At 37.8% G+C, this 23,673-nt stretch overlaps 1 protein-coding gene, 1 non-coding gene and 1 pseudogene across 8 annotated transcripts in view; 2 read left to right on the top strand and 1 right to left on the bottom strand.

Annotated features, from left to right (window-relative positions):
• Positions 1-23,673, top strand: part of SPICE1 (spindle and centriole associated protein 1) — a 204,793-nt gene that overhangs the window by 148,071 nt on the left and 33,049 nt on the right. For all 7 annotated transcript variants that reach the window (XM_059921121.1, XM_059921119.1, XM_059921122.1 and 4 more), the window contains 3 exons: positions 3,018-3,120; positions 3,941-4,047; positions 7,438-7,553. In XM_059921121.1, coding sequence (XP_059777104.1) covers positions 3,018-3,120; positions 3,941-4,047; positions 7,438-7,553 — 326 coding nt within the window. The remainder of the gene's footprint in view (positions 1-3,017; positions 3,121-3,940; positions 4,048-7,437; positions 7,554-23,673) is intronic.
• Positions 10,502-10,608, top strand: LOC132365670 (U6 spliceosomal RNA). Its single transcript, XR_009503192.1, has one exon. It is a non-coding gene; the product is annotated as a U6 spliceosomal RNA (small nuclear RNA).
• Positions 15,675-17,179, bottom strand: LOC132365088 (3-oxo-5-alpha-steroid 4-dehydrogenase 2-like; annotated as a pseudogene).

A 23,673-nucleotide genomic window follows, 5' to 3' on the forward strand; every position in this document is an offset into this window, starting at 1 on the left:
CGGCTTCCTCATGCTCTAGCATAGTGTTTCTCAACTCTGACTGATTCTAATTTCCATTTAAAAAATTCCCATTAAAAAAAAAACCAGTATCTGGACTCAGACATATTTATACTCAGGTATTCTAATTCAGTTTATCTGGGATGCGGCCCCACTTAGGTATTTTCAAGACAGTTGTTAATGTAATTTTTAATATTTTGCTAGGGTTGAGAAACTGCTATTAGTGGGATTTAGGCATTTCCATTTAACAACATATTTTGGAGGTTTTGCTATGTCAGTATTTATAAATCTACCTTTTCTTTTTTAATGGCCAGGTAGTATATGGATATACCACAATTTATTTATCTAGTGTCTTATTAGTGGACATTCGGGATGTGTATCAGAGTATGGTATAAGCATCTGGAAAAAAAAAAAGACCCCAGAATATACTGGTTTAAACAAAATAGAAATCTATTTCTCTTTTATGGAACAGCTCAGAGATACATGGTAGTGGGTAGGGGGATCTCTGGTCCTTTATTACAGGGCTTCCATATGTGAGTTTGGAGTGGCTGTTCCAGCTTCCTTCAGATGTTTCCCAGGCAGCATGAAGTGGGGAAGAGAATGCATGTCACTCCCTTTACGTATCCCCCAGAAGCTCTGGCTTCTATCCCATTGTCCAGAACTTCATCAAGTGACCACTGTCACCTGCAAGGGTGGTTGGGAAATTAACTATGTACTTGGCTAACTTGGGAGTTCTGCTGTTAAAGAGAAAACAGAAAGAAAGGATATTGGTGGATAAGTAGCAGTGTCTGCCACCCACAGATTATTTCCGCCTTGTCACTATAAATAATGTAATGAATATCCTTGAATATGTTTTTGAGTACATGTATAAATATATTTGTAGGATAAATTCTTAAAAGTGGAATTGCTGAGTCAAAGGATTCGTACATCTATTATTTCAGTGTTGCTATATTTGTAATGTCTGTGATAAGGTATGTGAGGGGACCAAAGGAAGAGTCCTCCTTGGGCATATCCACCTAGGTTTTATCGTTATGTGTTCGAGCTACCAGGACCCGTCCCCCAGAAGCTGGGCTCCTCGATTAATGTAAATTAAGAGAAAAGCTCTTTGACCAGCATAATCTTAGATATCATTTGCTGTATGATCCACTCATGCCATGGGAATCAAGCAAATAAGGGTCCAAATCCAAATCAGAGAGAGGGTGGCTTTGATAAAGATTCTGTAAATTTTAAAAGTATAGTAACTAACCTAGTCTCTTTGTACTTTCCCAATTCTGTCTGGTTTTTATTACCAGAGAGCAAAACGGCTAGCATGAGAAGTTTCTAATAATGTTTTTGAAGGGACCTTGACTGATCTTTTGAAAATCCAAGATGTATTCTGTTGTACTCTTCATAAGTTTGGTTTTGTGCTCTGCAAACCCATCTGCAGAAGTAATATATACAGATGGGCCTGCAGAGATTGATTTACCTATCATGAGGATGAGTTTTATCATAGAGGAGTGATAAAGAAATCCAGAAAGAGCAGGAGAAAGCCAATGCTCTGACCTCTGGCCACTCAAGCCATCTGCCCCAAGGAGCCTGGGCAGGGACTAGCAGGGAGAGGGCTGCAGGCCGGTGGGTTTTCTGGAGACCTCATTATAATTAGTATCAGGTCTTGATATGATAAAATTATTTCTCCACAATCTGCTTCTTTCAATTTATATCTCTTCATTTTGATAGGAAGTCAATACCTTTTTAAAAAATAGTAAACAAAACTGCTGCTAGGGAATATATTTTGTATAATTTTTCTTGTATAAGTGGTAGATTATAATGCTTCATTTACTTTCTTTCCTAAACTCTAATCGCATGTGCTACAAAATGGCTAACCAGGGATGAAAATTTAAGTTGTAACAACATTCTCAAATATCTCTAGAGTTGTATACAGATTTAGTATACACTTTTGTATCTCTTGACAGGGCCTAGGATGCCAGCCTTCTGACTCCAAATGTGCTCTTTGTCCTGTGCCATTCCAAAACTTACTCTTTGTGGAGAGAACAGATTCAGGACTTTAGTCTCACTAACAGAGTCAGCCAACCTGCTTGGCTTTAGCAGGGGAAGAAGGGGGAAAAAGTCAGAATGTGACTCTTGTTATTTTTCTTCATGTCCTAAAACAGTAACTGAGGTCACATTGTATGCTTGTTTCCGTGGTCTAGAGAAATTCTGGTAAGAGCATTTGTTACCAGATGTTTTGATTTGAGTCAGTGTTGGAAACTGGAAAATTTCCAATTTTGAGACTCCTTTCAACCTAAGAATGCGATCTGGTGGTGGTGGGTGTTGACTTGCTTTTACTCTAGCCTGCGCAACCTTGCTTGTAGCTGGGAAAGTTCCTGAGTTGAAAGTGTATAATCAGAGACACCGCTGTATTGGTATTTTTTGAGTTCTCATTTCTCCAGGATAAAAATCGAGCTTGTTTATAAATGCAGAAGCATCACTTTTTTGTTTAATGCCCCCAAAGTCGTATCTCACGTCGTGTTTTTTAAGTTGTGGGTCATGACCCATTAGTGGATTATGAAATCACTTTAGTGGTTGAAACACCAGAGTCACACTCAGAGTCTGAGTTTATGGCTCAAAGATTCATGTTTAATCAGTGTTTTTCAAACTGTGGATCACAACTTGTTAATGGATTGTAAAATCAAGTAGGTGGGTTGCGACCATCATTTGAAAAAATAGAATAGACACTAAAAAGAAAATATCAGAGTGGTTCTCAAAGAGTAAGTTTAAGCAAAGCTTTTATTTTGGTGTTTGTCTACATTTGTGTGTGGACTGGGTCATAATTTAGTAATGTATTTCTTTGGATCAAAGCCAAGCATTTGAAATCCACTAATTATTATAATAGCTCCATCTACTGGTACTTAATGATATTGCCGCTGAAGGATTTGAGATTATTTTTAAGCTCCTGCCTTTGTATGGACTTTTCCTTTGTGATTTATTAAGTGTATATATTTTTTTCTGAATAATAATATTTATCACTAACATGTGTCTAGATTCTTTCTGATCAATACCAGATGCAAGATGTATTGGAAAAATCTGATCATTTGATGGCTACGGCAAAAGATCTGTTTGTTGATTTTCCTTGTAGGCGCACAGGTAAAGTAGTCACATCGAACAAAAGTTTCTTTATCTTATTCATCATAGCCCACACCTGGCTATTTGAAAGAATTTAAAATCTTTTCTCAGGCATCATATTATTTCTATCACATGTGTTCTAGGGTGGATAGCATATAAGAGTTGTTAGACATAGATTTATTATAATTTATTTGCTTTTCACTAAGAATATTAACTATTACAAATTACTCAGTTAAAGAAAGGTAAATTGTTATTATTTACTAAAATATTTTGTGACATGTATAAGATTTCATAATTTAAGGTATGATTTCATTTTCAGCTTATTAATATTAAATTACCATATAATTAAAGTATCTGCTTTGTATGTAATTTGAGTGAAGCTTAATTCGAAACCTAAACCAACTTCAGTGTCTCTCTAAAAGGAACTTTGCCTCTTGTGAGATGCACAACATTATTCACTTTAATGTGTATATAATCTGTTGTTTATCTTAATCCCTAAAAACAGATCATTAGTTTTTAGTTTAAGGTTTGAATCCTGGCTTGGCCGCTCACTAGTGTGACTCTGTGCCTGTTGCTTCACGTCTCTGAGTTTCAGTTTACCCATATGTGAAATAATGATACTAATAACCTCATAGGATTTTGTGAGGGTGAAATAACTTAATATATGTAAAAGCATTTAGAACAATGCCTGGCGTATAGTAAGCACTATTTAAGTGCGAGTTGCTATTATTATTATTTAAGATTTTCATACGATAATTCAGACCTATGGCAGTGTATAGTATGTGTGAAGTCAATTTAATTAAATGAAACAAAATCATCATGACTTATTTTTCTTCTGCAGGGTTTCCAAATGTAACAATGGCTCCTGATTCCTCTCAAGGTCCCATTGTGGTAAATCAAGACCCTGTCACCCAGGCCATCCTTAGTGAATCTGTTATTGAGCCTCAGGTAACGTGCTTTACTCACAGCCATAATGCTCATGCTGAAATTCAGTTTAAGTTGATGTAGATAGGCATAGTGGTAAACATTTCAAAAGCTTTACTATCTAAATACCAAGTTGTGGTTGCTAGAATTGTTCTTACTCAAGCATAGTGCACTTTCTGTGAGTAATGCTTGTATTAAACAAGATAGGACTGGATAATAATAGCTAACATTTATTGAGTGCTTACCTAGGAGGTAGTTACTATTATTATCCCCATTTAGCAGATGGAAAAACTGAGGCTCAGAAAAATTAAGTAACTTGTCCAAGATCACATAGATAGTTAGCATGAGAGATGGCATTCAAATCTAGGCTGTCTGGCTCCATAAGACTGTGTCACCCAGAGATGTAGAGAACAAAGGTATGGACACCAAGGGGGGAAGTTGAGGGGGTGGTGGTGGTGGTGGGATGAATTGGGAGATTGGGATTGACATGTATACACTAATATGTATAAAATAGATAACTAATAAGAACCTGCTGTATAAAAAATAAATAAAATTAAATTAAAAAAAAAAGACTGTGTCACCATTACAAATATGGAAACAGCAAGAGAGTCTTTCCACGTCCCACTTTGGAGTCAGGTGAATCTATGTTCATATTCTGTTACTTACTAGCTGTTCGATGTTGAGTTGATTTCTCAAGGTATCTGAGTTGGCTCAGAGAGTTTTTTGTTAAATGGGAATAGAATATACCTGCTATGGTTGTTGTGAGGATCAGCTCAGATAGGTTATGTAAAGTGTTGAGCATGATACCAGGTGTTAGTTCTTCATTAAATCTTTGTCCCTTCTTTTTTTTTTTATAAATTTGTTTATATTATTTATTTATTTTTGGCTGTGTTGGGTCTTCGTTGCTGCACAGGCTTTCTCTAGTTGCAGCGAGTGGGGGCTACTCTTCGTTGGGTGCTTCTCATTGCAGTGGCTTCTCTTGTTGCGGAGCACGGGCCCTAGAGCACGCGGGCTTCAGTAGTTGTGGCACCGGTGCTCTAGAACGCAGGCTCAGTAGGTGTGGTGCACAGGCTTAGTTGCTCTGCGGCATGTGGGATCTTCCTGGACCAGAGATCGAATCCCTGTCCCCTGCATTGGCAGGTAGATTCTTAACCACTGCGCCACCAGGGAAGCCCAAAAAGAATATTTTAGACTATATCTGAAAGTCAGTGAATTAGTCACTATGCAACAGACTTGACTATTTCTTTAAAAATACCTTTGTCCCTTCTAATGTATTAGTGTGTTTAAAAAGCCGCTGCCCAAGAAACTTTGAATTTATTGACTAGTTACATGGGAAAAGTATAGTAGTAAAACATTTATTAGCTGTATCTTAATCTAATTGGAAGTCTTAATTAATCAAAATGTTTAGAATTTTGAGATTGGAAACATTTTTTAAAAGCCCATGAAGAATTTAATACTAAAATAAATCAACTTTTTAAGAATGACTAGGTCTCAGTACCTGTTTAATGCAATTTCCTAAGTTATTTGTATCTTTTATGAAAAAAAGGAGAATCATCAATTAGATGGATGGTCCTAGGGAATTACAAGGTCCAGAATCATATAAATATACTGTTTTCTACTTATAAAGGCAATTAAGTAGAATGTTACACATTTTTTTTTTTTTTAATTTTATAGCTACTTTATTTATTTATTTATTTATTTTTGACTGTGTTGGGTCTTCGGTTCGTGCGAGGGCTTTCTCTAGTTGCGGCAAGTGGGGGCCACTCTTCATCGCGGTGCGGGGACCGCTCTTCATCGCGGTGCGTGGGCCTCTCACTATCGCGGCCCCTCCCGTTGTGGGGCACAGGCTCCAGATGCGCAGGCTCAGTAGTTGTGGCTCACGGGCCCAGCTGCTCCGCGGCATGTGGGATCTTCCCAGACCAGGGCTCGAACCTGTGTCCCCTGCATTAGCAGGCAGATTCTCAACCACTGCGCCACCAGGGAGGCCCTACACATATTTTTAATAGCCAAAGTCCATTAGCCATATCCCTAGCCAAAAGCCATGTATGTTTTGGCACTTACTAAAAAGTTAGCTTTCAAATGATCATGGTCTCTATGATGAAGGTTGGGAAATGGCAAGAGGCAAGGTTAGAGAGACAAGAAGGAGCTGGGTCAAGAAGGGCTAAGGAGCCCGAAAGCAAGAGTAGAGCCACTAAAGGATTTTAAGAAGAGCGCAGTCATGGCGAAATTGACGGTAACGTGGAAGATGGATTGGGGAGGGAGGGACAAGACTGGTGAGAGGATCTGGTTAGAAGACTCAGGTTGGAATCTTAGCGAGAAGTGGTGAGGACTGACCCAAAGCAGTGGCAGTAGGGAAGGAGGCAGAGGGGAAGAGGGATAGATTGGAGAGATTAAGAAGGGATAGAATTGACAGGATTGGGTGATTGATTGGATGTGATGGATGAGGAAGAAGGATAATTTCCAGTTTGCTGGCTTGAGAACCTGAGTAGATAGTGATGCTGTTTATGGTCTTGGTAATATGACAGGAACAAGGTCTCTGGAAGAATGATAGTACAGGCTTAGGAAAATGATGAATTTTAGACATGTTGAGTATATGTATATAGGATGTTCTAAGGATATCTTTTAGGCAGTTGGATATAAATGTTGAGGGCTCAAGAGAGATCTGAGTGAAGCTAGAAATTTGGAAATTAACAGCATTTGGCTCGTAATTGCACCTTGGAATTAGATATAATCATACAGAAAATGAGTCAGATGAGAGGAGAAAAGGTCCAAAGGGAGAAACTTGAGTGACATCAGAAAAAGGGAAGGGTAGGAAAAGAACCAGTAAAGGAGATTGGGAAGGAATGGCCAAAAGAAGAAAAACCAAGAAAATATGGTATCATGGAAGTGGAAAAGAAAAGTTTATCTTCCTCAAAAGATTTTGAGGGAAAGACATGAGTGGTCATTGATGTCTAATGAGTCAGAAGTAAGGGAAGGCAAAGACAGAAATATCCATTTGATTTGGGAACAGGTGTGTTGATGTTGACCATGTAGAGAACAGTTTAAATGGGGTGGCAGGGCAGAAGCAAAGTTGCAGGGCATAAATGGTGAATGAGAAGTGGCGGGCAGCTCTTTCAAGAAGTTTGTTGCACAGAAAGAGTAGATGGTAGCTCGAGGTGAGTATAGGGTACGGATAAGATGGCAGAGACTTAGATTTAAATGTGGATGAGCTGAAGCCAGTAAGGAGAAGGTGAAGATGCAGGAGAGAGAAGGGGCAATTGATGGACTAGAAGGAGGTAAGAGGGTTTGGGTTCTAGGCCACACGTGGAGGGATTAGCCTTAGAAGGAGGGATCTCTCTTCTGTTACGACAAGAAGAAAGGATGAGTGTGTATATAACCAACCTGTGTTATTATTTTATTGTTGTGTTGATAAAGGCTCTTAATGAAGTAGATGATGACCAACGAGAAGGAACTGTTAACAGCCAGTCAGAAGAAAGTGAGAATGAGTTGGATAACTCTCTAAGCTCTCAGTCAAACACAAATGTGGACACGTAAGTATAGATGGCATAAGTATCTAAGATGCTTCCCTTTTTTCCAAAGCCATTTCTTCCCCCACCCCTACTTTATTGAGATATAATTGACATATAATGTTGTATAAGTTTAAGGCATACAACATGTTGATTTGATATATACTGCAAAATGGTTACCATCATAGCATTAAGTGATGGATGGTTAATACCTCTGTCACATCATATAATTACCATTTCTTTTTTGTGGTGAAAACATTTAAGATCTTCTCACTTAGCAACTTGCAAGTATAAAATAAAATATTATTAGCTATAATCACAAGAAGTTATTCATCTTATAACTGGAAATTTGTACCCTTTTACCATCTTCCCATTTGCTCCACCTCCAAGCCCCTGGTAACCACCACTCTTTATCTATGAGTTCAGCTTTTTTATTATATATATATATATATATATTTTTAAATTTTTTAAAAATTGTTTTATTTATTATTTTTTTTGGCTGCATTGGGTCTTCATTGCTGCACAGGCTTTCTCTAGTTGCAGTGAGCGGGGGCTACTGTTTGTTGCGGTGCACAGGCTTCTCATTGCAGTGGCTTCTCTTGTTGCAGAGCACGGGCTCTAGGCTTGTGGGCTTCCGTAGTTGCAGCACGTGGGCTCAGTAGTTGCGGCGCGTGGGCTCAGTAGTTGTGGCTCACAGGCTCTAGAGTGCAGGCTCAGTAGTTGTGGTGCACGGGCTTAGTTGCTCTGCGGCGTGTGGGATCTTCCTGGACCAGGGCTCAAACCCGTGTCCCCTGCATTGGCAGGCGGATTCTTAACTACTGCGCCACCAGGGAATTCCCCTCAGCTTTTTTAGATTCCACATATAAGTGATATCATACAGTGTTTGTCTTTCTTTGTCTGACTTGTATTTCTCAATGTAATACCTTCCAGGTTCATCCATGTTGTCACAAATGGCATGATTTCCTTCTTTCTCATGGCTGAATAATATCCCATTGTATATGTATACAATGGAATATGATATGTATCTATGTATCTCAATCACATTTTCTTCATCCATTCATGTGCTGACATATACTTAGGTTGTTTCCATATCTTGGTTATTGTGAATAGTGTTGCAGTTAACATGGGAGTGCAGATATCTCTCTGAGATCCTGTTTTCATTTCCTTTTGATATATACCCTGAAGTGAGAATCCTGGATCATATGGTAGTTATATTTTTAATTTTTTGAGGAACTTCCACACTGTTTTCCATAATGACTGTACCAATTAACAATGCCACCAACAGTGCACAAGGGTTCCCTTTTCTCCACATCCTCATTAACACTTGTTATCTCTTGACTTTTTGATGATAGCCATTCTTACAGGTGTGAGGAAATATCTTATTGTGGGTTTGTTTTTTTAATCATTTATGTGTGTTTGTTTTATGTTTGCTTTTTTTTAGTTTGCTTTCTGTTTTTGTTTTTGTTACTTTTGTTTTTATTGGTTTTTTTTTTGGGTTCTTTGGTTCTCTTGTTTTTTGTTTTCTTTGTTTTTTTTAACTTCTGTTTTATTTTTTGTTTGGTTTTGCTTTTGTTGTGGTTTTGATTTTCATTTTCCTTATGATTAGTGATGTCAAGCACCTTTTCATGTATGTACTTGTTGGCTATTTGTATGTCATCTTTGGAAAAATGTCTGTTCAGCTCCTCTGCCCATTTTTTTTATTGGATTGTTTGGGGTTTTTGCTATTAAGTTGTATGAGTTCTTTATGTATTTCGGATATTAACCCCTAATTAAATATAAGATTTGCAAGTATTTTCTCCCATTCCATAGATTGCCTCTTCATTCTGTTGATTGTTTCTTTTGCTGTGCAGAAGCTTTTTGGTTTCATGTAGTTCCAGTTATTTTGTTTTGCTTGTGCTTTTGGTGTCAGATCCAAAAAATTGTTGCCAAGATCAATGTCAATGAGCTTCCTCTATGTTTTCTTGTAGGATTTTTACCATTTCAGGTCTGATGTTTAAGTCTTTAATCCATTTTGAGTTAATTTTTGTGAGTGGTGTAAGGTAGGGGTCCAATTTCATTCTTTTGCACATCTTTATCCAGTTTTTGCAATGCTATATATATACACATATATATACACACACACAAGTATTTAAGTTGTTTCCAATATTTTTCAATTAAAAAATGCTGCAGAAGGGCTTCCCTGGTGGCGCAGTGGTTGAGAGTCTGCCTGCCAATGCAGGCGACACGGGCTCGAGCCCTGGTCTGGGAAGATCCCACATGCCACGGAGCAACTAGGCCCGTGAGCCACAATTACTGAGCCTGCGCGTCTGGAGCTTGTGCTCCGCAACAAGAGGCCGCGATAGTGAGAGGTCTGCGCACCGCAATGAAGAGTGACCCCCACTTGCCATAACTAGAGAAAACCCTCGCACAGAAACGAAGACCCAACACAGCCATAAATAAATAAATGGATCATCATGTTTAAAAAAAAAAAATGCTGCAGTGAATAACTTATGCATATGTATTTTTGTATGGTTGAAGGTGTGTATTTAGAGTAAATTACTAGAAGTGAGATTTTGGGATTAAAAGGTAAATGCTATGTAATTTTGTTGTAAAATTACTGAATTCTGCTTTATGAGGGTTGTAGTCTTTTGCACTCCTACTGGCAACTTACAAGAGTGTCTGCACCAGAGTGTGTTGTCAGACTTCTCTGCTGATTTCATAGGTGAGAAATGTTATCTCAGTGTAGTTTTACTTTGCCTTTCTAAGTGAAATTGATAATTTTGTCATATATTTAAGGGACATTACAGTGAATTGTCTATTCATGACTTTTGCCCATTTTGCTTTTAGGGTTTTGGTCCCTCTTTATTAATTTGTAAGCATTCTTTACATATTAAGGATATTAGTCTTTTACCTGCGTAATATGTTATATTTTCTCCCAATTCGTTGTCTTTTGAATTTCTTTAACAAGTAAAAGATTTAAGAATATATATGTAGTGCTCGCTTTGGCAGCACATAAGCTAAAATTGGAACAATACAGAGAAGATTAGCATGGACCCTGTGCAAAGGTGACACACAGATTTGTGATGCATTCCATGTTTTAAAAAAAAAGGAATATATATATAGTTTGAATTTATCATTCATTGTTTTTACATGTGGATCTTGAATCACACTCTGAAATTCTTTCCTAAAACTGGTTTTAGAGGAATTCACTCATGTTTTCTTCTGATACTTCTGTGGTTTTATTTTTTATTTAGTTCTCTGATCCATTGAGAGTTTATTTTGATATGTGGTATGAGGTATGGCTCTGATTCTTATCTTTTCCTAAATTGGTATCCAATTGCCCCAGCACCATTTATTACTGCCCCACTGATCTGATATTCTGCCTGTGTACATTAATTACCACGTGTACCTGGATCTACTTCCGAATTTTCTAGTCCACTGGCCTTGTTTCTGTAGTCATGCTCCAATACCACACTGTTTTAATTAGAGTTTATATTGTTTTAATAGACTTCCCTCATAGCCTTTTCCAGTTCAGAGTTTTCATAATGATTGTTACATGTTTACTTTTCTGTATGAATTTAGTGTCAACTTATTTAGCATCATAAAAAAGTTTATTGATATTTTTGTTATATTAATAAATGAACTAGAGAGACCTGACATTTTATTATTTACTATCCAAGAACAAAGGATGTTTTTCCATTTATTAATGTCTACCTTTTTGTTTTCGAGGAGTATTTTAATGTTTTTCTCATATAGGTTTCCTCATTTCTTGTTAAATTATTCCTGAGTATTTTTGTTGTTGTTGTTGTTACTATTTTATTTTATTATTTATTTATTTATTTTTTGAGAGAAGGAAGGATTTATTATTACTGGCAGCAAGTAAGATGAACTCGGGGGATCTTTCCCAAAGTAGTGTCTCCCCAAACAGCAAAATTGGGGAAGTTTTAAGCTAAGAGTACATGCATATTCATGAAGAGGCTTGAGCAGAGGAGAATTCAGCATAGAATTGGGACAAATGTTGACAGAGTCCAAGCTTTAGTTGATTGAAGTCAGGAGGGTCAACATCATCATTCCATCTTCCACCTAGGTGGGGGCCTTAGTTCCTGCAGAGCTCAAAAACTGTATCAGATTGTTATGTATATCCCTTGAGGAGCAATTAGGACTCGTTTTATTGCTGAACTTTTGTTTCTTGACTGCGTTTTCTTTGTTACTGAATTCCCTTACTTCCCTTAAGATCATTAACTACTGAGACTGGTTCAAGGGCAAGCATTGTGGTCAGGCTTAGATCACAGAATGGCTTAGGCCAAAAGTGGCTTCTCTCTTTTTCAAAAATTTATTTATTTTATTGAAGTATAGTTGATTTACAGTGTTGTGTTAGTTTCTGCTTTACAGCAAAGTGATTTAGTTATACATATATGTGTTCTTTTTCACATTCTTTTCCATTATGGTTTATTACAGGATATTTTATATATGTATATAAAAAATACAGTAGGACCTTGTTGTTTATCCATTCTGTATATAATAGTTTGCATCTGCTAATCCCAAACTCCGAATCCATCACTCTCTCACCTCCCCTCCTGTTTGGCAACTACAAGTCTGTTCTCTGTGTCTGTAAGTCTGTTTCTGTTTCATGGAAGTTCATTTATGTCATATTTTAGATTCCACGTATCATATGATATTTGTCTGTTTCAGTTTGACTTGTTTTACTTAGTATGATAATCTCTAGGTCCATCCATGTTGCTCCAAATGGCATTATTTCATTCATTTTTATGGCTGAGTAGTATTCTAGTGTGTGTGTGTGATGCCACATCTTCTTTATCCATTCATCTGTTGATAGACATTTAGGTTGCTTCCATATCTTGGCTATTGTAAATAGTGCTGCTGTGAACATAGAGGTGCATCTATCTTTTCAAATTATAGTTTTGTCCAGATATTTGCCCAAGAGTGGGATTGCTGGATCATATAATTCTATTTTTAGTTTTTTAAGGAATCTCCATAATGTTTTCCATAGTGGCTGCACCAATTTCCATTCCTACCAAAAATGTAAGAGGGTTCCCTTTTGTCCACACCCTCTCCAGCATATATTATTTGTAGAATTTTGATGATGGCCATTCTGACTGGTGTGAGGTGGTACCTCATTGTAGTTTTGATTTGCATTTCTCTAATAATTAACGATGATGAGCTTCTTCTCATGTGCCTATTGGCCATCTGTATCTCTTTTTTGGAGGAATGTCTACTTAGGTCTTCTGCCCATTTTTTTGATTAGGTTGTTGGGGTTTTTTCTGTTATTGAGTTGTATGAGCTGTTTGTGTATTTTGGAAATTAAGCCCTTGTCGGTCACATTGTTTCCAAATATTTTCTCCCAATCTGTAGCTTGTCTTTTCACTTTGTTTATGGTTTCCTGTGCTGTGCAAAAGCTTATAAGCTTATTTGTTTATTTTTGCTTTTATTTCTATTGCCTTGGGAGACTGACTTAAGAAAACACTGGTATGATTTATGTCAGAGAATGTTTTGCCTATGTTCTCTTCTAGGAGTTTTATGGTATCATGTCTTATATTTAAGTATTTAAGCCATTTTGAGTTTATTTTTGTGTATGGTGTGAGGGTGTGTTCTAACTTCATTGATTTACACGCGGCTGTCCAACTTTCCCAACACCACTTGCTAAACAGACTGTCTTTTCTCCCTTGTATATTCTTGCCTGCTTTGTTGAAGATTCATTGACCGTAGGTGTGTGGGTTTATTTCTGGGCTCTCTATTTCATTCCATTGATCCAAATGTCTGTTTTTGTGCCAATTCCATGCTGTTTTGATTACTGTAGCTTTGTAGTATTGTCTGAAGTCTGGGAGGGTTATGCCTCCTGCTTTGCTCTTTTTCCTCAGGATTGCTTTGGCAATTCTGGGTCTTTTATGGTTCCATATAAATTTTAGGGTTATTTGTTCTAGTTCTGTGAAAAATGTCATGGGTAATTTGATAGGGATCATGTTAAATCTGTATATTGCTTTGGGTAGTATTGCCATTTTAACAATATTAATTCTTCTAATTCAGGAGCATGGAACATCTTTCCATTTCTTTGAATCATCTTCAGTTTCCTTTATTAATGTTTATTGTTACTATTTTAAATGGGGCTTTCTCTTCCATCGCACCCTCTAACTAGTTGTTTGTGTTATGAAGGCTATTGATATCAGTGTTTGTTTTTTTTAGTTTGGGGATCTTTTTTTTTATATTTATTTATTTATTTTTGGCTGCGTTGGGTCTTCGTTGCTGTGTGTGGGCTTTCTCTAGTTGCGGTGAGCGGGGGCTACCCTTCATTGTGGTGCGTGGGCTTCTCATTGCAGCGGCTTCTCTTTTTGCAGAACACAGGCTCTAGGCGCACAGACTTCAGTAGTTGTGGCACGCAGGCTTAGTAGTTGTGGCTCGCGGGCTCTAGAGTGCAGGCTTAGTAGTTGTGGCGCACAGACTTAGTTGCTCCGTGGCATGAGGGATCTTCCCAGACCAGGGCTCGAACCCATGTCCCCTGCATTGGCACGTGGATTCTTAACCACTGCACCACCAGGGAAGTCCCTGGGGACCTTTTAATTAAAAAAAATTTACTTATTCATGATTCGACAGGCATTTAAACAGCAAAACATGTATTTATATGATTACAATTTGTATTTTTCAGTAATCTACATCATCTTCAGGTCTTTTGAGTGTCCTATATGTTTTATCTAGTGAATTTCTGCATTTAGCACTACATCTGATAAAACTGGTGCTCATTTCTCAAAGAGATTTGCTAAATATTACCAATGCTGGCCCCAGACCTAGACCTGCATTGACAAATACCGTCATACGGTTTGAGTGTTTAGCCCCTTCTTTAGAGAGCACAAAGTCTCAGCACTCACATGAGGGTGACCCCTGCACAGAGGTTGCAAATTCTGATGTCTACCAGCTGATCAGTCCCAGTTCTTCGCAGGCTCCACGGGCCCAGATCCTCTAACTTTTAAAAGGAAACTAGAGAATGTAGAAACGTCCTAATTTTTAAATTTTGGAAACTTTGAATGTAAAAAAAAAAAAGAAAACCTAACTATGTGTGGAACACTGTTGGAGCCAAACAAAGCAGGCTTTCTGCCAAGAGGTGTTCCTCCGGTTGCAATTTTCAGCCTCTGCCCCAGGGACTTTTGAGGACTGAAGTTCAAGGCACCCCTAGGGGATGCCTTCTTGATCAGATCCTGAGGACTGTGATGCAGAATCTCCAGAAGGGAAGAGTTGCTGGGTGCTTCTGAGATGCTTCACTGTCATGGTACATGTCTCGTCGAGGCAAACAGCATATGCTCTTACTCGGTAATTTCCCTTATTTGACACTCTCATACTTGGATATTTCCACTGGTTTCTAAGAATATGAGAATTTGCAGTCTATTGTAAAACACTCTTTTGCTCTCTTTGTAGTCAACCAGAGTCATCTCTTCTTTGTGATCTTTAAAACCTGACCTTCAGTAAAACCCACACCAGTGTTCTGGATTAGCCTACCATATCTCTAGCAGGGATTGTGGAATGTTCTGGAAGACAGTGCACAAATTTGAAATGGGGTCAATGCGTTGTTGCATTTTCAGCAATACGAAGAGAGGGTTCCTCTATTAAAAGTCTACTTAATCATTTCACATCTTTCACTATTAACTAAGGAAAAGGAAAATGTGAGTGGGTTTTCATTTGGGAAGAGATTTGCTCTGGGTCTGTGCAGCTTCAGAATTTAAATGTCTGCTGATTTGTTTAAGTGTCAAATGTGTACCTTTAATAAATTCTGTAAGCACTGCCCTCAACTCAAAACTTTCTCGACAACAGAGCTGTCTTACTCTGATACAGAGCAGGTATAAAGCCACCTGTACTTGGGTCATCCAAAGAAAAAAAATACTTAGGGAACTTTGCACTTTTTAGGAGGAATAGCTAAGAAGCAGATGTCTCTGTGTAAAAAAGGGCCTTGTTGAAGCTTCAATAGGAGATCAGGACAGAGACCCTCAGGGAGGATGGGAGGAAACACTAAGGGGCCCTTTCAGAATCCTCAGGTTAGCTGCCAGAACACCAGAGGCCTACTATTACATATACACAGTGGGACTTTAAAAGTTACAGGTTCAGCAGCTTTATGGTTTTCAACAGGATTGTGGGAGCTTTGTTCCCTTTTATTTCGTTTCTTTAAAAGATGAATGGAATGAGGGCTTTCCGAGACATGGGGTGGTTCTCAAACATCTTGAGGTAGAACCTATGGTGGTGAAAAGCTCGTAGCCCACGGAAAGAAAGTGAGAAAAATGCCCACGCAAGTGCTGGGAGGGACCAAGTGGCCAGGGCATAGCCGATCCATTCAGCGATCTCACCAAGGAAATTGGCTCCAGAAATGTACATGAACAAGCCACCTTCTGGAATCCTATAGATGATTTCTCCAGGCTTCCTGAGCTGGGGTATTACAGTCACTATGAATTGATTCCCATTAACAAAATAAATAAGACACCCAGGCTAAACTGTATGTCTCTGTACCACTCAGCAGGGTATTCAGCACAGGAAACCAGATAGTAGCCTTGGAGGAGTCCGTTTCCCATGCAGAAGGCAAAGCCTCTGAAAAGGAATACAACTGGAAAAGGCCTCCCTCTAGTGAGCATTGAGTAAACAAATGTCCTGCTGGTCTTGGAGGATCTCCTGGGGAGGTAGGGGGCGGCTGTGGCTCACTGCGGGGACTGGTGGCCGAGGTACTAGGGAGTACTCATTGACGTGAGCTGTCCTGGAGGCTGCCATTTTGATGCCAAGCTGATTTCAGTATGTTATTTTGATATTCTGCTACCTTATTATTATTATTTTTAAAATAAATTTATTTATTTAATTTATTTATTTATGGCTGCACTGGGTCTTTGTTGTGGTGCGTGGGCTTTGTACGTGGGCTTCTCTTGTTGCAGAGCACGGGCTCTAGGCACGTGGGCTTCAGTAGTTGTGGCACATGGGCTCAGTAGTTGTGACTCGCGGGCTCTAGAGCGCAGGCTCAGTAGTTGTGGCACACGGGCTTAGCTGCTCTGCGGCACGTGGGATCTTCCCAGACCAGGGCTTGAACCGGTGTCCCCTGCATTGGCAGGCAGATTCTTAACCACTGCACCACTTGGGAAGCCCATCTTCCTCATCAATTTTTGCTTTTATTTTTATTTTCTTCCTTGTGCTTTCTTTTGTTTTCTGTTTTTTTTTAAAGCTTTTTGAGTTTAGAATTTAATACATTTATTTTCATTCTTTTATTTTAATTGATAAATGTATTTAAGGTTTTGAATTTTTCCATGATCACTGCCTTAAATGTGTACTACACATCTGAATATGTAATGCTTTGTTATTTTAGAAATTAGATAATTTCAGTTTATATTGGCCCTTTTACCTAAGAGTTATTTAATAGTTTTTTGTTGTTGTTTTCTTTCATTTTTAAGTTTCCAGACAGAAGAGCCTCTTGGTTTTCTTGTACAGTTAGTTTTAGTTGTACTGCATCCAGAGTGTGGTTTGTAATATTTCTACTTGTGGAACTTAATGATATTTTCTTTGTGACCAAATATATGATCAAATTTTTGTGAATGTCCCATGTCTGTGCTTGAAAGTTCTATATGTATATCCATAAGGTCCACCTCACTGATTATGTTGTTTACTTCTTCTGTATCCTTATTTATTTTTGCCATTATCTTATATTGAGAGTAGTGTTTTAAAGTCTCTTGCTATTACTATTTGTTTCTTTGCATTTGATGTTGTATATGTAATTCTGTTTGCAGTTAAAATACCTCCATCTTTATAAAGATGGTTATTGTGTTTTTTGATACATGGATATCCATGTGTATTATATCTTCATTGTGAAGTACGGCTTTTAGCATTATAAAAGTGTCACATTTAGTGCCTCTTGGCTTCAATTGTACTTTGGTAACAGGAATAAAACGTCTGCATTTTTCTTGTTTCTAATTGCTTGGATCATCTTTGCTCATTCTTTTATTTTTAGCCTTTCTGAATTATTGTGTACTAGGTGTGTCTCTTGTATTGAACATAGAATTGGGGATTTCCCTGGTGGTCCAGTGGTTAATACTCTGTGCTTCCATGGCAGGGGACGTGGGTTCTATCCCTGGTCGGGGAGCTAAGATCCTGCATGCTGCATGGCATGGCCAAAAAAAAAAACATATAGAATTGGATCTTGCCTTCTTAGCCAATTTGAAAATCAATTTTTTTTTTTAAACTGGTGAAGTAAGCTTGTAACATGTATTGATATGGTTGATATGTTTGGTGTCAACTTTGTCATATTATTTTATGGTACTAGGTGTATTATACTTTACAGTTTTCCTTCTCTATGTGAGATGTTTTCTCTGTTCTTTTTAAAAATGTCTTTGGTATTTAGGAAGTTTGTAATTTTTGTTGTAGTTGCTTATTTCTTTATATCAACCTTTTATAGAGCCTTTAGTTCCCTGTTTTCTTGCTCAACCTTTCACTGTCAGGTTGGTTTTCAGTGGTCTTTTTGACTTCTACCTATTGCCTATGCTGCAAGTGAGTTATGCTGCATTCCCATTTTTTCCCTTCTTTTCTTTCCATCTTCATCCCCATTTTTTTAGCTGCATTTTTTTTCCTTTAACAGAACATAAAACATTTACATATTTTTTTCCTCTTGTATCTCCATTTTTGTTTTAATCTTAGATCTATAATTAAATATATGAAATGCTCATCATCGGTCCTTTTATGATGTTTCCCTAGTTAACTCTTGGTTGATTCTCTCAGTTAGACAAAGCTCATGTTGTAGGGCTTGTGAATACAGTATTCCCTGAGTTTTTGAAAGTTTAGAAGTTTTTGTATGGCTTTGATATTTGAAGGACATCTTGGCTGGATATAAAATCTTTGGTTTCCATTTTGTTTTCTTAACTTTCTTGAAAATGCTACTCCATTCTTTGTTTGCTTTGAATGTTGCTTTTGGGAAGTCTGATGCTAGGATAATTTTCTTGCCCTTATAAATAATTTGGCATTTTTATCTAGTGACTTGATTTCCTTTGTCTTTAAAATTTAACTATCGCTAAGCTATTTCTTGGAGTTTACCTTTCCAGGTCAATTTTTCCTTTCCCAACACAGTTGGACCTTTCCTATATTATATATTATATATATATACGCCTTTTCCTATATATATTATATATATATTCAGTTCTCCCTCTCTTTTTTTTTGGTCTGCAAAGTTTTCTTGGATTATAGTTTTAAATATTAGTTCTAAATCACTGTTTTCTTTTTCTTTTTCAGAGATTCCTTTTATATACACAAAAGATTTTTCCTGTTTTCCACTTCAAGCACTTTCTCTTTAACCCTTTGTATTCTTCTTAATCTTATTTTTATTCTTTTTGTTGTTTTTCTGTAATTCTTTAATGTTGCTTATTAAATGTTTATTTAACAATTCTCCAATGGACACATTGTAATTTAATCTTTATTTCTGACATAGTTTTTCTTTTTCTTTGATTTCTTTCCTCAGTTTAATCAGTTCTTACTTTATTCCTTCCTGTTCTTTGTCCATTTCTGGTCTTAGTTTTAGAATTTCTGATTCAAGAAATGCTTTTTAAAGTATATTTAATTCTGTTTAAAGTATTGTGTTATAGTTTTCTTTTTTTTTGCATGTTGGGGGCAGGAATTCTCATTAGCTGAAATATTTCAATTTCAGTTTTCTGTTTTGATATACTGCCTTTGTTATACTGTACATTTTGTGGAGAGGGTTGGGAGTTTTGGGTGATTCTTCTCTCACTTATGGTGAGGCACAGCTTATTTAAAGCCTTTTTTCTTTAAAAAAAAAAAAAAGTGTTGGTGGGTTAAAGTTGGCTTGTCCTCCAATATCGTGGTTCTTTTTTGTCTTGAAGGACTTTTGCATCTTTTCTCCTTTAGCACTCAGCCTCTAAAGGGTACCTCTCCCTTCCTGTTCACTCTCTTCTCCTTAAGAAGTGATGCCTTCCCAAGACTACCACCTTGGGTTCTATAAACTTCTTGGTGGTGTTATGATTGCCCAGGTTTTTGTTTTTTTGTTTTTTGTTTTAAGTATTTGCATACTTAGAGTGGACTTTTTCTTTCTAGAGGTGATTTTTATCACCATTAGGCTCTCAGCTTTCCTTTTCTCTGTGCAGTCATTTTGAACTGCCCCCATTCTTTGCAAAGGCTTCCTACAGGAGCTCAAGAAATATCTTTGCTGGAATTTGATGCTTATTTTTCTACTTACAGGTAGTTTGAAGTTAGTAGTATTCTCTGTCTTCCAATAATATAGAAGGTATGGGTCATACGCTGTTTTATTTGCTTTTCTTGTTTCACTGTATAGTTTTTTGGAGGATGTGTAGAGTAATTCAAATTTAGCTGGTCACCATTTTGTTAGGAATACCTGGAAATATGTATCATCTTTTAAGTACTTTTTCTTTCAGAGCCTAATATAACTAATCTTGTACAGAATTACTTTTATCCTTTACACTTGAATCAAATAATTTTTTTTATTTGGTAGGTTAAGTTTAGTTTTATCTCATTAGTTGTTTGAAAAGGCAATTTCCAACTTATGAATACCTTATGTCTCAAAATGTTACTTATTGACCGCTGGGCATGAGGTATTAGAAGATGCATTAGACTTGGAATCTGGGGACTAAGCCTGTGATTACTTACTAATTAGATAATCTGTGGGTCTTTATTTCCTCACTTGTAAAATATGAGGGGGGTAGAACATATGATTTTTAAGGTGCCTTCAGGTTTGAAAATTTCTGTGAATTCTGTGAGTTCTTGTGAGCACTGAATTGATTTCTCATAGCAATAATATTATACATGGTAAATATGTTCCTGACCCAATCCTCAAAAGCCTCTACTGAGTCATTGCTGTTTTTTTGGGGTCAGTACATTCCAAGTGAGGAAACAGTGATTGCAAGCATTTCTCTCACTTTAACTGTTATCAATACCTACTTCCTCTGTAGATCTTTGTGTATAGGCTGGGGAGAGGGAAAGGTGATGTTAGAGCATCCATAGGAAAAAAGGGAGAAAGAATTGAGAGGAATAAACCCCTAGTAGCAAAAACTGAATGACAAGGAAAATAGCTCTTTCCAGAAGGCTTGGGTAGCTTCCTTTGGATGTGGTTTGTATGTTAGGAATATAAATTAGAGATGCTGATATTCCTAAGTTGTCTATGAAATAAAGTCATTAAAATACTGTTGTGATTGATGCTGCCATAAAATAGAATTGGTGCTCATAAGTGGTCATCAATGGAAATGGAAGGAGCTTGGATGTGAATCAATGCCCAAAGTAAATAAAATAAGTAAAATTGAGTTCTAGATCTAAAGGAGAATATTGTCTTCAGATGGAAGTAAATACTTTAAAGTAATTTCTTTTTCTTCCCATCATATTTCAAAAATATTGGGTTGGCCAAAAAGTTCACTCGGGTTTTTCCATAACATCTTAATCCAAACAAACTTTTTGGCCAACCCAATAATACCTATAAAGTATTTTAAGTTTCTAAACTGAAAGTTGCCAAATTCAAGGTAGTATGTTAGTTTCCTGGAGTTGCTATAACAAATTATTACAAACTTGGTGGCTTAAAACAATAGAAATTTATTTTCTCACACTTCTGGAGGCCAGAAATCTGAAATCAGTTTCACTAGACCAAAATCAAGGTGTTGATAGGGCCACACTCCCTCCAGAGGCTCTAGAAGAAAATCTGTTCCTTTCCTCTTCCAGCTTTTGATGGCTTTTGGTCTTCCTTGGCTTGTGGCTACATCACTTCAGTCTCTGCCTCTGTCTTCACATCACCTCCTGTGTGTGTGTGTGTGAGAGAGAGAAAATCTACCTCTGTCTCTCCTTTATAAGAATATACATGATTGCATTTAGGGCCCACAGAGGATAACCTCACCATCTCAAGATCTTTCACTTAATCACATCTGCAAAGACCCATTTTTGGCCACTTTCAGGTTCCAGGGATGAGAGCATGGACATATCTTCAGGGACCATAATTTAGCTACACAGTCCACCCACTGGCCCACATGCAAAATTTACATTCACCCCATTCCAATATCCCCCAATGTCTCAGCATCAACTCAAGTTCAAAATCTCATCTAAACATAAACTCAGACTGAATCTCATCATCTAAGTCAGGAATGGGTATAACTCTGGATATGATACACCCTGGGCCAATACTCTTCTCCATCTGTGGTCCTGTGAAACTAGAAAACAAGTTATCTGCTTTTAAAATACAATGATGGAACAGACATAGGATAATAATTATAGACATCCCCATTTGAAAAAGGAGAAAATCAAAGGAAGAAATGGGTCACCAGTCCCAACCCAGCAGGGCAAATTTTATTAGGTTTCAAGGCCTGGTAATAATCCTCTGTGGCTTGACACTTCACCCTTTGGGTCCATGGTTCAATTCTCTGTGCTTGTGGCTCTGGCCTTGGACTCTGTGTCTGTGGATCTAGTCTCTATACCTGCAGCCCTGGCTTTGAAATCATTATTCCTTTTTTCTGAAGCCCATCTTTTCCCCTGAGTAATTTTATCAGCCTGTTTACTATCTGGAGAATTTTAGGAGTTTGACACCCTTCCTTCATTTTGTCCTATCTCTGTCCCTTTCAGTACCAGCTTGTAGTATTTCTGATGGTATAACATTGTCAAAAGATCTTATGGGTCTCCTGTGTATGTCATGGGAAAGCATGCCTTTAGATGAGAGCTCCTCTATTGATCTTTCCTGGATAATCCCGTCTTTGTTGTTGGCTTCTGCTGAGATCATTGAGGAGATCCAGGAGTCACATGCCTCATCTCTTTAGAAGTAGCAAAAAATTATCCAGCCGTACACTTGTCCTTCTCTCCAGAGCCTGCTTTCCTAACAGTGACTCCTAATTTGAGCATCTTTTGCAATCTGAAGAGTGAGAATTTCTCAAATCAAGTCCTGGTTCCCTTTTGCTTAACAGTTCTTCTCTCAATTTATCTCTTTCCTCTTGCATTTCACTGTAAGCAGCAAGAAGAAAGCAGGCTGCACATTCAGTACTTTCCTTGTAAACTTTGACAGCTAAATATCCAGTTTCATTGCTTACAAATTCTGCTTCCCACACAACTCAGCTAAGTTTTCTGCCACTTTATGGTAAGGTTTGCCTTTTTCCCAGTTTCCAATAACATGTTCCTCATTTCCTTCTGAATCCTTACCAGAAGCTCCTTTAATATTCATATTTCTACCAACATTCTATTTATGATGACATGTTATTTTCTATGATAATATAGGCTTTCTCTACCATGCTCCTCACTTCCTCTTGAGGCCTCACTGGAAGAGTCCTTAACATTCATTTTTTTTTAAAAATTTTTATTTATTTATTTATTTTTGGCTGCGTTGGGTCTTAGTTTCTGTGCGAGGGCTTTCTCTAGTTGCGGCGAGCGGGGGCCACTCTTCATCGTGGTGCACAGGCCTCTCACTATCGTGGCCACTCTTGTTGCGGAGCACAGGCTCCAGATGCGCAGGCTCAGTAGTTGTGGCTCACAGGCCCAGTTGCTCCGCGGCATGTGGGATCTTCCCAGACCAGGGCTCGAACCCGTGTCCCCTGCGTTGGCAGGCAGATTCTCAACCACTGCACCACCAGGGAAGCCCAACATTCATATTTTTATCAATAGTCTTTTTAAGGCAATCAGGCTTTTTCTATCATTCACCTAAAAATAATTCCAGCCTTTACCCATTATCCAATTCCAAAGCTACTTTCATATTTTTAGGTATTTGTTACATAAGCACCCCATATCCAAGTACCAAATTCTGTATTAATTTTCTGGGGCTGTGTTAACAAATTTCTACAAACTTGGTGGCTTCAAGCAACAGAAATTTATTCTCTCACAGTTCTAGAGCCCAGAAGTCCTTATTCAGTTTCACTAGACTGAAATGAAGGTGTTGGTATTGCCACATTCCCTCTGGATACTCTAGGTTATAATCCACGCCTTGCCTCTTCCAGCTTCTGGTGGCTGATGGTGTGTTTTTGGCTTGTGTCCACATCACTCCAGCCTCTGCCTCCACCTTCACATCACCTTCTCCACTTGTGTGTGTCAAAACCTCCCTCTGCTTCCCTCTTAAGGATGCATATTATTGCATTCAGGGCCCACTTGGATAGTCCAGGATCATCTCCCTATTTCAAGACCCTTAACTTAACCACATCTGCAAAGTCCCTTTTTAGTC

The sequence above is a fragment of the Balaenoptera ricei genome, chromosome 4, assembly GCF_028023285.1.
Source record: "Balaenoptera ricei isolate mBalRic1 chromosome 4, mBalRic1.hap2, whole genome shotgun sequence".
NCBI lineage: Eukaryota > Metazoa > Chordata > Mammalia > Artiodactyla > Balaenopteridae > Balaenoptera > Balaenoptera ricei.